The 18,471-nt window shown below is 41.6% G+C and overlaps 2 protein-coding genes across 2 annotated transcripts in view; both read right to left on the bottom strand.

Annotated features, from left to right (window-relative positions):
* The window catches only part of LOC103128154 (zinc finger protein 709-like), a 245,165-nt gene that overhangs the window by 40,340 nt on the left and 186,354 nt on the right, over positions 1-18,471 (bottom strand). The window contains exon 5 of the mRNA XM_060204958.1: positions 9,436-10,274. Coding sequence (XP_060060941.1) covers positions 9,436-10,274 — 839 coding nt within the window. The remainder of the gene's footprint in view (positions 1-9,435; positions 10,275-18,471) is intronic.
* LOC103125919 (zinc finger protein 14-like) overlaps positions 1-18,471 on the bottom strand; it is a 241,505-nt gene that overhangs the window by 103,070 nt on the left and 119,964 nt on the right. The window lies entirely within an intron of this gene.

Here is an 18,471-nt window from a genome sequence, read left to right as displayed (position 1 = left end):
CCTGATTTTCACCAGTCACTTTTCTCTCCACCCTATGTCACATCCTGTTCCCACCCTACTTGGCTAGTATATATATACATATATATGTATATATGTATGGACAAGATTGTTTTTAGTTTAGTTTAGCTTGGCTTAGATTGTGCTGCGTTCTGCATGAATAAAGAGATACTGCATACAGCTCAGCCATGAGTCCCAGGTCATCTGTCTCCGCCCACGAAGCTTGTCCGGCATAATGGTACCCTGAACAGGGACTGACAGTCCTAAAACAACTATGACATCAATAACAACAGTAATAACTACAAATGTTAAACAAGGGCAACAAAAGGGAAAATAAATTTAAAAAATAATATAAAAAAAACACCACAGGAGTTTGTACATGTGTAACATTTCCCAGTTTTCCACAGAACAATTCAACCCCCTCTAGGTCTTTCTCTGCCACTATGTTCCAGGCCTGAACCCTCCCTCCCACCCCAGATTCTTTTACTTTGTTGCAATACAACCAGACTGTAAATAATAAATCCTCCCAATAAATTAAGGGGGAAAAAAAAGACTGTAGTTGTCAACTTCCGGCAGAGAGATGGAAGAGAGAAATGTCATTCTTGACCAGAGGTAGGATCCTTACCAGATGGTCGAGGTCCATCCAGGGAAGAGGGACATCAGTCCTGTTCTATAACAGAGCTAAGTTCCTGCCCCAGATCATGTCCTGGTCATCTGCCTGAGAACCCCTCTCATTCCACAGGCACTCACCAGAAGAGCTCCCATCCTCAAGTTCTTCCAAAGATGCATTAGTTAGAGGTGGAGAGGTCTGTGTGTCCTTCCTCCTTGAGCTCAGGAGATTCCTCACTAGGTAATAGGGACACTGAACCCCCCCTACAGCTCCTGAAGTGCTGCCCACCTCCTAGACAGACACACAGACACACACACACACACACACACACACACACACACACACACACACACTGTGCCTTAGAGCTTCAAGGTTGGTCTGATCTTGTCCATCCATCTCATTGGACAAGATAATCCTGAAGCATGTGGGGGCCAGTTGGTGGTGTACCTGGTTGAGCACACACTACAGTGCACAAGGACCAGGGTTTGAGCCTCCGGTCCCCACCTGCAGGAGGAAAGCTTCACGAGTGGTGAAGCTGTGTTGCAGGTCTCTCCTTGTCTCTTTTTCCTGCTTCAGTCCTGTGCAAGGACAGAGCCAAGTTCCTGCCCCAGATTGTGTCCTGGTCGTCTGCCTGGGATCCCCTCTCATTCCACAGGCACTCACCAGAAGAGCTCCCATCCTCAAGTTCCTCCAAAGATTCATTAGTCAGAGGTGGAGAGGTCTGTGTGTCCTTCCTCCTTGAGCTCAGGAGACTCCTCACTAGGTAACAGGGACACTGACCACCCCCACCACAGCTCCTGCAGTGCTGCCCACCCCCTACACACACACACACACACACACACACACACACACACACACACACACACACACACACATACAGACTGTACCCTAGAGCTTCAAGGTTGGTCTGATCTTGTCCATCCACTTCATTGGAGAAGATAATCCTGAACCATGTGGGGGCCAAGTGGTGGCACACCTGGTTGAGCGCACACACAACAGTGCACAAGGACCAGAGTTTGAGCCCCAGGTACTCATCTGCAGGAGGAAAGCTTCATGAGTGGTGAAGGTGTGGTGTAGGTCTCTCCCTCTCTTTTTCCCACCCTCTCAATTTCTGGCTGCCTCTATCCAATAAATATAATTGCATATAAAAAAATAATCCTGGAGTATGTGGGCCAATTTAGTAGAACTTGAAAGTCACATGACCTTTATGGGCTTCATCTGTCCTTGTGAGGAAGTAGATAGTGGACCTGAATTTCTCCCAGATTCTGATGGCATATTCCTGGGCCGGCTACTGCACACACAATGCTCCAAGTATCAAAGAGGTGAGAACAGCTCAAGTTGTGGATAATGAACTTTGGGACATAATCCCCATATGGCTGACGTTAAACTGGGAGTATAGTAAGACTCACACAAACCCACAAGGGTGTGTGTGTGGGAAGTGACTTAGTGCACGTCTGCTGGAAACACACCCTCTGTTCCTGCAAACTCAGCTGCACTAGCTGCTCCTGTGAGCTCTCCTTATCCCTGACCACCATGCTGCTTCTCCCGGGACCTGAACATGTGTAGCTAAAGGCTAAGAACTCATTCTATGGACTCATGGTACTTGCCGTCATGACTAGCCAACCTTTGCCCCTTTGCTGTCCCTAAATAATTGAGAGGTCATAAACCTCCCTATTCTATTAAACCACAGCCCAACCCGTGCCAAGTCTTTGTATTATTATATCAAAGAGCTTTAGTTGTGGGACAGACAAGAAAGGGACCTGGGGCCATGGAGGGGAAGGGTGATCATTCAGATTCATGCTATGATTCTGTGGTCTGCGGGGTTTGGTCAGTAGACAAGTTGTGCTTTTTTTTTTTTTTTTTTTTCTTTCTTTGCATCTGCCTGTTGGCTGGTTGGTCGGGTGGAAACAACTAGTGGTCCCAGTTGACTGGGTCTGCATTGCCAATGGTGATAGTCCTGAGAAGTTTGGGGCAGGGTGAGGGCAACAAGGAGGGACCGGGATGGCGTGCTTCCGCCTGGACATAACACATGGCAGAGGTCTGAGATAGGATGAGGTGTAGATGCTCTCCCTCGGGGCAGCCTGAAGTGGCAGCCATCTGCCCTTCAGCTTCTCCCAGGAAGAAGAGCAGGACCTGTGCTTAGAGGAATAGACCAGGAGGGTGGCAGAACCCCCCCCCCCCAAGGCCCCCCAGCCTCCCAGGTCAGGGGCCTAGGCTAGCAGAGCTTCATGGAAGAGACTGCGAGAGGTTCTTCGCTAAGCCAGCATGGACAGCTTCTGGGAACAGCCTGCTCCTGTCAACATGCCAGAAATTGCTAGATGGAGCTCAGACCTGGGCCCTGGATGAGAATATGCCACTTATCCTCGGGGAGCTGCCTATCCTGGAATGCAGCAGAGAAGGACAGTCTGTGAAATGCATCTGCGGAAGAGAGACTTGTCCAGTTACTGCAGAGTGAAAGGAACACCAATCCCACCACCTGTGACTTTTTTTTTCACATAGGGGAGGACTGGAAGAGAGGGTTCAGGGACAGGAGCAGCAGAATACACAAGACCACTGAGCTCATGGGCAGACTTTCAGCTCTTACTGTAAGATTTCAGTCAGAATTCAAGCCACAGGGGTTTGCTACTGGGTGGGAGTTGTGTTTGAAGAGCAGGACTCAAGTTTACCAATTGGCCATAAGCCACTGCAAGTTACCTTCTGTGTTTGGGGGAGCAGACCAAACAGGTCTGCAAATCCCCTGCTACTGTGGCATGACTCCTCCACCACTTCCACAGACTCTCACCCGAGGCCTTTGTCATTGCTGAGCTACACTAAGGTGTGACACCTGAGAGAGAATCAGACACTGTCGGGAGTCGGGCAGTAGTGCACTGGGTTAAGCACAGCTGGCACTAAGCGCATGGACTAAGGATCCTGGTTCAAGCCTCCATCTCCTCACCTGCAGGGGAGTCCCTTCACAGTGAGTAAAGCAGGTCTGTAGGTGTCTATCTTTCTCTTCCCCCTGTCTTCCCCTCCTCTCTCCATTTCTCTCTGTCCTGTCCAACAATGATGGCATCCATAACAACAATAAATACAACAAAAAAGAAAATAAATAAAAAGAATCAGACACTGTAATGTGAATGAGGTACCCTTGCACTGTGCACAGCCTGGCTCTGCTCAGATTTTGGGGTAATGGGAGACGAGCTTCTCTACGGCATTGGGAGGACTGCTACCTAACCGATGTCACCCCAGTGTCAAGGGAGAGAGAGCAGGTAGCAGCCTTGGGCAGCAATAGGGCTCTCCCTGTCAGCTCCTTCTGATATTCCCTGGAATCAGAATCCCTCACCTGAGCCCCATGCATCTATCTCAGCCCCTGACTGCAGGCCCACACAGGGGAAGCCCTGAAGAATAAATACCCAGAGGGTTGGTGGGCAGTGGTGCACCCAGCAGCATGCTGAAGGACCAGGGTTCAAGCTCCCAGTCCCCATCTACAAGGGGAAAGCTTCACAGAGCAATGGAATGGTGCTACAGATATCTCTCTTCTTCTTCTCTCCCCTTGGTCTCTCTTTTATTTCATTGTATTTATTACCATAGCACTGCTCAGTTTTGCCTTATGGTGGTTTGGGCAATTGAACCTGGGACTTTCAAACCTTGAGCATGAGTCTCTTTGCATAACTATTGTGCTATCTACCCTTGCACTCCCCTAATTCCTCTCTGTTCCATGAAATAGAAAGGAAAAGAAAAAAGAAAACAAAAGAATATAGTGGGTGGTAGCAGTGGGTTCATGGTGCAGGGAAACAGCCCCAGTGATATCCCTGGTGGCAACAGGAATAATAAAATAATAAAAATACCCAGCAGGGGAAAGTCAGACTTCTCTGGAAGCCACTCCAACTTCTGTCTGCTCTAGGAATGGTGTTCGGGCTGCCTGGGGTCATAGCCATGCTGGTTGTAATGGTCACATAGGAGTTGATGTGGGAGCGGTGGGAGGTCTCCTGGTGGTGGATGATCAGGTGCTGGTACGAGGGCCCCTGGAGGGATAGGCAAGTCGGCACATTAACAGGGGGACACAGGCATTCATGGCTCCACATTGGAGCCAGAAGCTGCCTTCGATGAAGTTCTGAGGGAGACAATGATATATTGGCCTCCATGGATTATTGGTGATCCGTATGGCTACCAGACCTCAGAGTCATCAAGTAGAGACACATTTGTCCTGCACAGATCTCTCTCCCCATATCTATATATGGATAAAGGCCTGATGTGTCCATGTGCTGGATAAAGGAGATGATGAATGGATCCTAGCTTCAAATTGGTTGAATTGTGGGGAGATGAATGACTAGACCTCTTCTTGTTTTTTTAAAAAAGAATTATATCTTCTAGGGCCAGGTGGTGGAACATCTGGTTGAGTGCTCATGTTACATGCTGAAAGACCCAAGTTCCAGCCCTTGGTCCCACCTGCAGGAGGAAAACTTCATAAGTGGTGAAGCAGGGCTGCAGGTGTCTTGTCTCTTGTTGAGTTTGACAACCTCTTTATGTATTTTGATTATTAAACTCTTGTCTGATGTATGGCATGTAAATATCTTTCCCCATTCTGTGAGAGGTCTTTTTCATTGGGTATTGGTTTCCTTTGCAGTGCAGAACTTTTTAATTTGATGTAGTCCCATAGGTTTATACTTGCCTTAGTCTTCTTTGTAACTGGACTTGTTTCATTGAAGATGTCTTTAAAATTAATGCAGAAAAGAGTTCTGCAAAAATGTTCCTCTAAGTATCTAATAGTTTCTGGTCTAACATCCAAGTTTTTGATCCACTTGGAATTTACTTTTGTGTTTGGTGAAATATAGTGATTGAGTTTCATCCTTCTGAATAGTTCAACCCATTATTTAAACACCATTTTTTGAAGAGACTCCCCTTTCCACACTTAATAGTCTGGGCACCTTTGTCAAAGATTAGATGTGCATAAGTGTGGGGGCTTACTTCTGGGTTCTCATTTGTCTCTCTACCTACCCCTCCCTTCTCAATTTGTCTCTATCCAATAATTAAAATGTAATTAAAAAAAATTAAAGCTTTTAAATTTTCATTGATTATTATTTCATTGTCCTGAAGCAGTAAAGTCCCACATCAAGGAGAAAAAAAGAAGAGGTTGTAAGTCTCAGCCCCCAAGGTGGCGGCTCAAAGGAGCACGTCCCAGAACACACACCAGTGGGGAGGAGGAGGAAACCGTGTCATTCTCACTGTGCCTTCCAAGGAAAGGACTGGAAAAAAACTGGTGGGCCCCTCTGAGAGCTTGAGAAGAGCAAATGTTGGTCAGGGGTAGATACCATAATGGTTATGCAGAGACTCTCATGCTTGAGGCTCCAAAGTCCCAGGTTCAATCCCCCGCTCCATAATAACCCAGAGCCGTGCAGTGCTCTGGTGTTTCTGTGTCTTTCTCTCTCTGCATCTCTCTCAAAAATAAAATTAAATAAATAAAAGCAAATGTTTATGTCATCAGGACCTGTCATCATTCATCCTAATTGCTGGGGCTCATGCGAGGTGACTCAGCCAGGAACGTAAACTACTGGTTCTCCCTTGCTAGCTCAAGGACTCAACAATATAGACAAGAGACACCAGGGAGATTTGGAACACTCTCATTTATTGAAAGGTGGGCTTGGGTTTAAATAGGGATCCAAACAAAGAACATTTTTCAAGTACATCAGAAATTACAGGTTTCTTAAAGGTCAGCTTGCCCCTATGGTAGTGGGCTGGTATGACAAGAATTCATGCAATACATAAAGGTCAAGACAATTATTCTCAATGATGCAAACAGGTTAATTCTCTAAAGGCATTTGAGAGAAGCATAGGGGTTAAACCAGCAGGGTGAGATAGAAGATAAACAAACTGATGTAAATCAAAGATATCAAAGGCTATAAGGAAAATGTTCTTGGGGCTTCAGTGACTGATTTCAGGGAGGTGTTTGATGGAGTATGTTCCCTTTAGTGATCAAAAGGGAGGTGAATATGTGTACTCTGGGTGACTATGTGAACTTTGAGTGAACCTTAAAGCAGGCAGCCATGTGGCCTGCAGTTAGCGGGGAGAAACAGTGAGATCTCTGTGGGCTTGAATGTCTGATAAGGGGAAACTGAGTCTGAGAGACTGTCTTCCCCTTTGTTCATCTCTGTGAGAGAGGCTAACAAGGGGGTGTCTTTCCCAGACCTCCATCCAGCGATGGGGGATGTTTCCCCTAAGCTCTACCAAGCTTACATAGTCCCACACCTAATAACATCATTTGTTTTTGGACTACCTGGTATGGTGCCTCAATGAATCACTAGTCTGTATGAACTGAGAAGTTGGGAAGGAAGAGGGTGGAGGGGAAGCTGGGAAACCACTGGAATGTGGAATGGTATAAAGTGACCAATTTAGGGTCAGCTGGTGGCACACCTGGTTGAGAGCATGTTAAAATGTGCAAGGATCCAGGTTCAAGTCCCTGGCCCCTCCCTACAGGGGTAAATCTCTGTGGGTGATAAAGCCTGGCTGCAGGTGTCTCTCTCTACCTTCCCCTTCCCTCTCAATTTCTGGCTGCATCTATCCAATAAATAAGAGTTTTTTTTTTTTTTTTAAATTACAAAGTGACCAATTTGAGATTAGAAAGATTGTACTTGCTTGAAGGTGATGCTGCCTGCAGCCCCTGGGAGCTCACCAGGAACCTTCTAAGGTTAAGGTCCCTGATCTCAGGAGGGGCCTAAGCCCTAAGGGAGATTTCGGAGCTTTGGAGAGGACTCAAACCCTAGGTGTGGGAGGTCGTGCCTCCTCTCACCTCCACTCTCCCTTTCTGTACCACTTGGAGATCTAGTTGGGTTTGCAGTCTGGGAAGGGCACAAGTACTTTTCTGTAAATACACTGGTATTTTGTCAATGATTTTAGTGAACTGGGGAAGAAAAAAAAGCAAATGACCCAGGTGTTCACTGTAAAACAGACAAACTAAGAATTTAGGTGAGTTTATTAAAGAATTAGATAGAACACTCAAGCCTAGAAGGAACTTGAACCCAGAAACTGCACTCAGATGAAACTTGGGGTCTTTGAGCAGGAAGAAGGTAGGAGTCTATTTCAGGTTCTGAGAAGTCCATGACTTTAGCAATTTTTTTCATGAGTCCAATAGTTAATATGCAGATGAACTAAAAATATTGTTTGGGAAGATGGTGTCAGAGCTGACAATAGGAATAGAAAGCTGGACTAGGGCACAGAGTAGCTCCCAAATTGAGGAAAATATATAAATACCATTAACTAGAAACCCCATTGATCTGACCCGTCTATTCATATTTAGCACAGGAGCCTGTGTGAGCTGTGTCCAGATTAATATGCTCTGCTTCTACCTTTGGGTTCCTGTTTACTAATCGATTTAGTTCTGCTTTATATCTTATCACCTTTAGCACCAAGTTACAGATGCTACCCTGAGGCCATCCTGACTTCCCTGGGCAGGTGACCTCAACAATATGTCCCAGAACCTCACTTGCCCAGATCCCTGCCCCACTACAGAAAGACAGAAACAGGTTAGGGGTGTGGATCCAGCTGTTAACCCATGTTCAGTGAAGAAGCAATTGCAGAAGCCAGAACTCCCACCTTCTGCACCCAATAAAAATCTTTGATGCGTACTCCTAAATGGATAAAAAATAGGAAAGATCCCAATGGAGGGGATGGGACAGGGAACTCTGGTGGTGGGGACTGTCTGGAATTGTACCCATATGATTCTACAATCTTGTTCATCATTATTTAGTGACTAGAAACAAACATACATCCCTTAGGATGCTCTCAGAGAGAACTGCTCGAGACCTGGATCCTGGTGGAGAGTTTTTATACACTGTATGTGGGAGGGGAATCTACAGTGAATATTTTAAACAGTCTATAACGTGAAGTAAGTCAGACAACATAACATGCCTATCGAGGTGTTATCTACACATTGACAAAACCCAACATTTCTCTCATTCTTTCTTCTCCTTTTTCTTTCCTTCCTTTTCTCCATCCCCTTTTTCTTGTAATCTCTCTTCTCTCCCCATATATTCCCTTTTCTTTCATCCCTCTTTCCTTCTCTCCTCCCTCGCTCTCTGCCTTCATTCCTTCCTTTTTCCTCCCTTCCTTCCTTGCCACCAGGGTTATATCTGAGGGTTGGTACCTACATAATTAATCCCCACTCTTGGTAGGCATTGTTTTTCATTTTCCTCCCCCCCATCTTTTTTTTTTTTAGATTTTATTTATGCATGAGAATTGATAGGAAAGAACCAGATGTCACTCTTGAACATGTACTGCCGGGGACTGAACTCAGGACCTCATGCTTGAGTCCAAAGTCTTATCCACTGCGCCACCTCCCAGACCACCCTCTCTTTTTATTTGATAAAACAAACAGAAGTTGAGAGGGGAGAAGAAAATAGCGTGAGAGGGGCTGGGTGGTGGTGCACCTGGTTGAGAGCATATATTACAGTGCACAAGAACCTGGGTTCAAGACCTTAGTCCCTACCTCCAGTGAGAAAGCTTTGTGAGTGTTGACGCAGGGCTGCAAGTGTCTCCCTGTCTCCCCCTCCCCTGTTGAGCCTCACTCTTCACTCTGAATTTGCTCTATGAAGATGACCAGCTTTACTGAATGTTTTACAACACTGTTTACTTTCATAGCTTTATTTCCACTCAGTTCTTTCATGTACCCAAAGATGACTGGATTACCTGAATGTTTTACTACGTAGTTTACATTCACAAGGTTTCTCTCCACTGTGAATTCTTTCATATGCCCGAAGAATACCAGAACAACTGAATGTTTTACTAGTGTTCACATTCATAAGGCTTCTCTCCACTGTGAGTTCTTTCATGTCTCCGAAGATGACTGGATTGCTTGAATGTTTTACCACACTGTTTACATTCATAGGGTTTCTCTCCACTGTGTGTTCGTTCATGATGCCAAAGATGACTGGATCGCCCGAATGTTTTATTGCATAGTTTACATTGATAGGGTTTCTCTCCACTGTGAATTCTTTCATGTATCCGGAGATGACAGGAATAACTAAATGTTTTAGTACATAGTTTACATTCATAGGGTTTCTCACCACTGTGAATTCTCTCATGTCTCCGAAGAGTACTGGAATAACTAAATGTTTTACTACATAGTTTACATTCATAGGGTTTCTCTCCAGTGTGAATTCTTTCATGTTTTCGAAGACTACTGGAACAACTGAATGTTTTACTACATAGTTTACATTCATAGGGTTTCTCTCCAGTGTGAATTTTTTGATGTGTCTGAAGATGACTGGATTGCCTGAATGTTTTACTACATAGTTTACATTTATAGGGTTTTTCTCCACTGTGAATTCTTTCATGTGTCCGAAGACAACTGGAACTCCAGAATGTTTTACTACACTGTTTACATTCGTACTGTTTCTCTCCACTGTGAGTTCTTTCATGTTTCTGAAGAAAACTGAAATAACTGAATGTTTTACTACATTGTTTACATTCATAGGGTTTCTCTCCACTGTGAATTCTTACATGTCTCCGAAGACTACTAGAACTGAATGTTTCACTACATTGTTTACATTCATAGGGTTTCTCGTCACTGTGAATTCTATCATGTTGTTGAAGATGAATAGGGTAAGTGAATAGTCTGCTGTATACTTCACATTCTTGAAATTTTCTACCATTCTGACTATCGTTGTCCACAGAGATTTTAACTGTTGTATTACTGTAAAATAATGAGCAATTAGTGACATTTTAATGAATGAAAATAACTGATTCTATTATCAAAATGCATGACATTATTTTACTTAATAAGCCACAAAATCAGACATTAACAATAGATTTAACTAAAAACATATACTGAAAAAAAAATCACAAATGTTCAAAATTATAAAAAAATCTCAAGTTAAAAGTAAAGTTAAAGAATTGGTAAAAAGAGCTGGGCAGTGACGCACGTAGCTGAGCACACATGCTACAATGAGCAAGAACCTAGGATCTAGCCCCCGGTTCCCACCTGCAGGAGGAAAGCTATGCAAATGGTCAAGTGGGAATGCAAGAGTCTCTCTACCTCCCACTGCTTGATTTCTGGCTGTCTCTATCCAATAAATAAATAAATGAGATAAAAATTAGTAAAAACTAAATACTTTCATATAAATATATTATGCCAAAACGAATGATATCTTTACAGGTATTTTGTATGTCTTAATTACTATTTGTTAACAGCAAGTTTTGGGTTTGTGCTGAAATTTTTCACTGAAAATATTGATCTTTTCTACAGGGACTACCTCTAAGTATCATAAAAATGTATATTCATACATTGAAGATATTCTTATTGTTTCCAAGTGTACTATTTTATAAAAACTAAGCATCTTTGCCCCCTTTTTAAAAATTTCAGTTTATTTGTTACTTGTGAGGAAGATTTTCCTACAAAGTGGAGAAGACAGATAAAGTAGACCATTATTATGATACGTTTTTTGCCAGTGACTAAAATGAAAACTTCAGTCATGTCCCTTACATACATCATATTTGAGTCACTTGTCTAACTATTCTATATCCTAGTCATCAAGTATTTTTGATGAGATTATCTGAAAAATTAATGTATTTGTGGCAGTGATTATAAGTTTTATTTTCTTAAAGGGGTGCTATACAATTGTTAAATCAGTAGACAGCACACAATTAAGAACCCAGGAGTCTACTAATACAGGGAAATCATGCAGTCACCAGATATCAGTAACTTACACAAAGGCAATATTTTTTAAAACAATAGCTTTCTGGGTGGTACATCATAATTTATTGTTATTGTAACTCTCACCTTTGTTTACTCCCATGTAAGTTACGCTGCTCTTTGGTAGAATGTTTTTGTATCTTTTCTAAAATTACAAAATATAAAAAGTATTACAAATTATATAAATAGATTGAATATTTGATCTATCATGAGTCACAATCAAACCTTGCACACTCAACAGTGTCTCCATTTCTACATTGGTGAACAAAAAAGTGATTTGTCTTCTAGTTCAAAAAATTAAGGCCATTAGTGTTACCTATTAAAAGAAAGTTCCTCAAGTTTTCACACATCACGTCTCTGTAGAGTTTCTTCTCTGAAGGATTTAATAGTGCCCACTCCTCTTCAGTGAATATCACAGTTACATCTTCATAGGTCACTGAGCCCTAAAATATGTGCAATGTGTATGTCATGTGAGAAACTGCAAGTGACAGCAGATTAGCCATTCAGTCTCTACTTTAGGAAACCTCTGAAGGACTGTCTCATCTGCAAACATGTCTTTGGTGACTTGAGAATCAAATACCTCATCATCATGCGCTATAAGTTGGTACATTGATTAGAACATTGGACTCTCTTATATGAGTCCCTGAGTACAACCCCTGGCATCTCATATGACAGAGAGATATCCCTATTCTCACTCTTCCCCTTCTGTAGTTTTGTAATTAGCATATAAAAACTTAGTGACTGCAAAGCGCAAGGACCTGGCTTAAGGAACCTGGTTTGAGCCCCAGGCTCCCCACCTACAGGGGGGTTGCTTCACAAGCAGTGAAGCAGGTCTGCAGGTGTTTATCTTTCTCTCCCTATCTCTGTCTTCCCCTCTTCTCTCCATTTCTCTGTCCTATCCAACAATGACAACATTATCAACAACAATAATAACTACAACAAGGGCAACAAAAAGTTAATGAATAAATAAATATTAAAAAAAAAAACAGTGGCTGTGTGAGATTACAAGTGATTAGGTACTCACCTTGCGATATGAAAGACCTAAGTTCAATATCCCAGTTCTCACATGCATGGGGGTGGGGTGGGGCACTCTTCAAAAGTGGTGCAGTTTTGGATATTTTCTTCCTTATTTATAATGTTAAGTTTATATAGGTAAAGAGAATTTGATAGAGTGAAGTAGAAGAAAACTGGAATTGAACTTTTAGCCCCTGGGGACTTAGAGCTGAATGTTTGGTGTGTCTTCATAGTATCTACAGTTCTTATCATTAAAGAAAATAAACATTAATCTTATTATATATAAATAACAATTTCATATGACACACACACAGATATCTTTACTTCATTATCTTTACTAATTAAATTAATTATCTTTACTAATTAAATTCTCTTCACCTATATAAAAACTCAAAAATATAAATAAGAAAATGGCCACTGGGTGTAATGAATTTTTTAAATATTTATTTCCTTTTGTTGCCCTTGTTGGAGTGTAATGAATTTATAATGAAGACACAGTCATAAAAAATGAGATGAAAAGCACATGATGATTATAATAAGTTTGTTAGAAATGAAACATCTTTAGCCACACATAGCTCTTTATAAAAATTAACATCATAGAAAAAAAAACAGAACCGGAGGCATCACACTCCCAGATCTCAAACTGTATTATAGGGCCATTGTCATCAAAACTGCTTGGTACTGGAACATGAACAGACACACTGACCAGTGGAATAGAATTGAGAGCCCAGAAATGAGCCCCCACACTTGTGGACATTTAATCTTTGACAAAGGGGCCCAGACTATTAAATGGGGAAAGCAGAGTCTCTTCAACAAATGGTGTTGGAAACAATGGGTTGAAACATGCAGAAGAATGAAACTGAATCACTGTATTTCACTAAATACAAAAGCAAATTCCAAGTGGATCAAGGACTTGGATGCTAGACCAGAAACTATCAGATACTTAGAGGAAAATATTGGCAGAACTCTTTTCCACATAAATTTTAAAGACATTTTCAATGAAACGAATCCAATTACAAAGAAGACTAAGGCAAGTATAAACCTATGGGACTACATCAAATTAAAAAGCTTCTTCACAGCAAAAGAAACCACTACCCAAACCAAGAGACCCCTCACAGAATGGGAGATCTTTACATGTCATACATGTAAAGAGTTTAATAACCAACATATATAAAGAGCTTGCCAGACTCAACAACGAGACAACAAATAACCTGATCCAAAAATGGGGGGGAGGACTTGGACAGAATATTCACTATAGAAGAAATCCAAAAGGCTGAGAAACACATGAAAAAATGCTCCAAGTCTCTGATTGTCAGAGAAATGCAAATCAAGACAACAATGAGACATCACTTCACTCCTGTGATAATGTCATACATCAGAAAAGGTAACAGCAGCAAATGCTGGAGAGGGTGTGGGATCAAAGGAACCCTTCTGCACTGCTGGTGGGAATGTCAATTGGTCCAACCTCTGTGGAGAACAGTCTGGAGAACTCTTAGAAGGCCAGAAATGGACCTACCCTATGACCCTGCAATTCTTCTCCTGGGGATATATCCTAAGGAACCCAACACATCCATCCAAAAAGATCTGTGTACACATATGTACTTGGCAGCACAATTTGTAATAGCCAAAACCTGGAAGCAACCCAGGTGTCCTACAACAGATGAGTGGCTGAGCAAGTTGTGGTATATATACACAATGGAATACTACTCAGCTGTAAAAAATGGTGACTTCACCGTTTTCAACCGATCTTGAATGGACCTTGAAAAATTCATGTTATGTGAAATAAGTCATAAACAGAAGGATGAATATGGGATGATCTCACTCTCAGGCAGAAGTTGAAAAACAAGATCAGAAAAGAAAACAGAAGTAGAACCTGAAATGTAATTGGCGTATTGCACCAAAGTAAAAGACTCTGGGGTGGGTAGGTGGGGAGAATACAGGTCTATGAAGGATGATAAATGACATAGTGGGGGTTGTATTATAAATGGGAAACTGGGGAATGTTATGCATGTACAAACTATTTATTGTATTTACTGTTGAATGTAAAACATTAATTCCCCAATAAAGAAATAAATTTAAAAAAATTAACATCATTATGGAAGCATCGAAATTATACAATTTACAGTGATCATACCACATTAAGGTTCTCTGTAGTGTCCCTGTCCAAAAAAAGAAAGTTAAAAAATGCTAGAATGTTATACAAATAAAAGTATTGTCAGGTGAAACGAAATGGTGCACCTGGTTAAGTGTATATATCACTGTGAAATAGGACCTACGTTTGAGTCCTGTTATCCACCCGAGAGGGGGATACTTCATGAGCAGTGAAACAGGCCTGCAGGTGGCTCTCTCTCTACCTCTGTTCCACACTCTTATTTCTTTCTGTCTTATAAAATAAAATGGAAAGAAAAAATTGCTTTCTAGAGCAGTGGATTCAAAGTTCTGACTCTGAGCTCAAGAAATAACCCTGGTAGCAGAAAAAAGAGGATGATGAAAAGAAGATCTGTTATCCAGTAATCTACATCCTCCTAAATTTTTCTCTATAATAGGAAGTAAAATATAATTTATAAATACAAAAGGATGCTATAGGGAGGAGGGAACTGTTTTGGAAAGTCTGTGACAGTGACAAGGTCTGAGGTTCCTTAAGAAGGGGAGGGAGTTAACTCCACTTGGGAATATGGAGGTTACAGCCGTTAAACTGAAACTAGTGGTTCCTTGTTAGAGACTAAAACTGAAACCAACTGCTCCTTCTACCATGTGCTATAAAAAGCGGAGAACAAGAATGTTGCAGGGGTTGTCGCAGACCCTCCCCTTGTGTGGAAGGGTGTTGGTGGCCCAAGCTTAAGCTTGCTAATAAAGGCTCTTGCTATTGCATGATTCTGGTCTTCCTTGTGTGAGATCGGTACTCAAACTTCTGGGCACAACAGGGAGGCTGGATAAACAGGATCAAGCAGAATAGATTGAGGTCTGGGAGATCGAGCAGTGAACAAATTATTTTTACTTTTTATGCTTTAATCAGTGAAACTTTACTCCATTATGTTATATTTTTCAGAAAGAAAAAGACAAAGATAACCCAACACTGAAGCTGCCTATTGTGTGGTGTGGCTCTGTCTCAAATGAAGACTGTACACTACACTAAGAGTTAAAACTTTCTGAGTGAGCTATTTTGCTGTTTGTGGACGATTTTATTTTAATTATTTTTTTATTGTTAATGAAATATAGATAAGGGGGATACAGAATAAAACTCAACAACAGTTTATGGTGATGTGGAGGACTGAATTTCAGACCGTAGATTCTCAAGCATAAAAGCCTTTTGCATGAATAGGATGTTGTCTCCACGAATCCACTTTCTTATACAATCTAGTGAGTTATTTACAGCCCACCAGGACTGGAGTGAGGAGAGCACTGCTTGTTGTAAACACAGCCTGAAGTTTGTTTTACAGCAACACCTGAGGGAGACGACGAAGTATATTTCTCTTTTTAGATTGAGGGCAGGAGAGGCAGTGAGAAATATGGAAGCTGAAAAAATAGGAGACATTACAGATCCATACAATCATCTGTAAAATTTCTTCTTTTGTGGCTAGGTGGTGGTACACCTAGTTGAGTGCAGATGTTACAATGCACAAGGAACCAGGTTAAAGCCCCCAGTCCCCAGCTGCAGGGGGAAAGCTTTGTGAATGGTGAAGCAGTGTTGCAGGTATCTATCTCTATCAACACAACCCTCTGAATTTCTGGCTATTTCTATGCATTGAATAATTACAGATAATAAAAAACATTAAAAAAATTAAATGAAAAAATAAAACTTCTTTCTGTATAGCACACCCATGTGGTGGTAGGGAAACTTGACTTTTGGTCCTCAATCACTGTAAACTATTTCTATGGATTGAGCTATCTCCTAGTTAACTTATTTCCAGAATTAATAAGAAAATAAGCAGAGGGGTTGTGTGGTGGCACACCTGTTTGAACACACACTTTACAATGCTCAAGGACCCAGGTTCAAGCCTACAGGCGGAAAGCTTTGTGAATGGTGAAAACAGGTCTGCAGATGTCTTTCTCTCTCCCTATTTTTGAATGTTTCGATACAAAAAAATAAAGATAACAAAAACTTTAAAAAAATAAACAACACCAGTTAAAAATAATATTTGAGGAAAGGGGCAGATAGCATAATGGCTATGCAAACAGTCTCTCATGGCTGAGACTCCATCAGTTCTCAGGTTCAAACCCCTGCTGAACCATAAAACAGAGCTGAACAGTGCTCTGGTAAAATAATATTAGAATAAACTGAATTTATTTAATGAATAAAATAAAGACAGGGAAACTCAATTTGTAGATCATTACATTTGAAAGCCTAAACTTCCATGTTTGATTCCCAGCATGTACTAATATGAAGTTATTTTTCATATGTAATACATGAAATGAACCTTTCTTTTCCTTTAATGAGAAGTACTAGAGATAGTGAGAAGACACACCATAATATGACATGTCCATCTGTATTTGTTTAAGGATTCACCATAATGGATGTCAGTACATATCTTTTTACTATTTTTTTTTAACTGTTCAGCTTTGGTTTATGGTGGTGGGGGGATTGAACCTGGGCCTTTGGAGCCTCCAGCATGACAGTCTCTTTGCATAACCATTATACTATCTACCCTCTGCCCTATCCTTTTAGCATTTTAAATATGATTTCAACTTTTGAGTATGCTTTTCAATACTGTGGTAGACTCTTGGAGAGAAATGTGTGACAAGAATGACAACAGAGGGGTTAGTTCCATAGGTTTTAGCACCAAGTGTTACAAATACGAGACACTAAGTGGTGCAAGTAGAGTCAGGAATGTAGACAAAGGAAAGTTTATGTTAAGTTATTTTATTGTTGTTATTGATGTCGCCGTTATTAAATAGGACAGAGAGAAATGGAGAGATGAAGACAGAGAGGGGAAGAGCTAAGACACCTACACATGCTTCACCGCCTATGAAGCGACTCCTTTGCAGGTGGGGAGCAGGGGCTTGAACTGGGATCCTTAAGCTGGTCTTTGCGCTTCAGGCCACCTGGGATTATCCCACTGTGCTACTAGCTGACTTCCAATAAAAACATTTTTTAAAGAATGTAAAAATAACCATTGTGGTTTTTGCTCCACACCATTCCCTAGAGCTTCTTTATAAGCACTGTAACTAAAGGCCCTGAGCATATACAGGGTGTCACCCAGCTTGTCAGTCAGACACATCATTTCCACCTCAAGCAATGATGCAGACTGTTTCCCTCTCTACATATTGTTTAAAAACTCTAAAATACTTTGTAACTCGAGAACCACTCTACAGAAATCCCCCAGAGTGTATGTCTGCTTGCTAATACTGTAATGAAATTTCTTTGCTTCATACTGCTGTGGGTTTTACTCTTCATTCTTTGCTGATTGTCAAGAACCAAAAGAACCCAAGAACCAAAAGAACTGGGGCTCCTCAATTGTTTTACTCTGTGACAAGGCCAGGGCTGGCTGGAAGCTGGGCACACAAGAAGTAAGGCAGACATTTCACTCAGTAAACTAACTCCAGATATGGCTACAACATTCCTTTTTTGTAATTTTTAAAAAATATTTGGGGATTCGACTTCCGGAGGCGGAGCTATGAGCAGCAGATCGCTTTCTCTCCTCTCCTCTCCCGGATCAACTAGGAATACCAAAGGAGACCACCCGGACCGAAACAAGACAGGACTAGAATCTGGAGCAGCAACAGGGAAGGACACCAGGGGACAGAGATCTAACCGGGAAACTCAGGAGAAGACCTATACCTCGGTGGCATAGCTGAGGGGCTGTGAAAGTCTTTTTGCATAACCACTGGATTATCTCTGCCACACCCTGCTTTGTCTCTTGGTCAGGAGTCAGTGATTAAGCTGAAGCCTATTGATAGTTTAAAAGCCCTCAGGCACCCATAGCCTACAGGGAAGAAAAAAAAAGAGACTTTTACACCACTGAGCTCCAACTCAGGGATTGAAAAAAAACTGTTAACTTCCACCACAGTAAAACCTTTAATTAAATTACTTAGACACAAGTCAATCCAGGCAATAGTGATCAATAATTTGAAAAGTACTGATAAAGGGAACTCATAACATAATATATAAAATGGTTAAAACAACAAAAGCTGAAATCTCTGAGCTAAGAAGGCAACTAGCTGAACAAGCTAAAACAGTATCAGA

The sequence above is a fragment of the Erinaceus europaeus genome, chromosome 13, assembly GCF_950295315.1.
Source record: "Erinaceus europaeus chromosome 13, mEriEur2.1, whole genome shotgun sequence".
In the NCBI taxonomy this organism is placed as follows: Eukaryota; Metazoa; Chordata; class Mammalia; order Eulipotyphla; family Erinaceidae; genus Erinaceus; species Erinaceus europaeus.
This window is presented reverse-complemented; position numbering and strand designations above follow the sequence as displayed.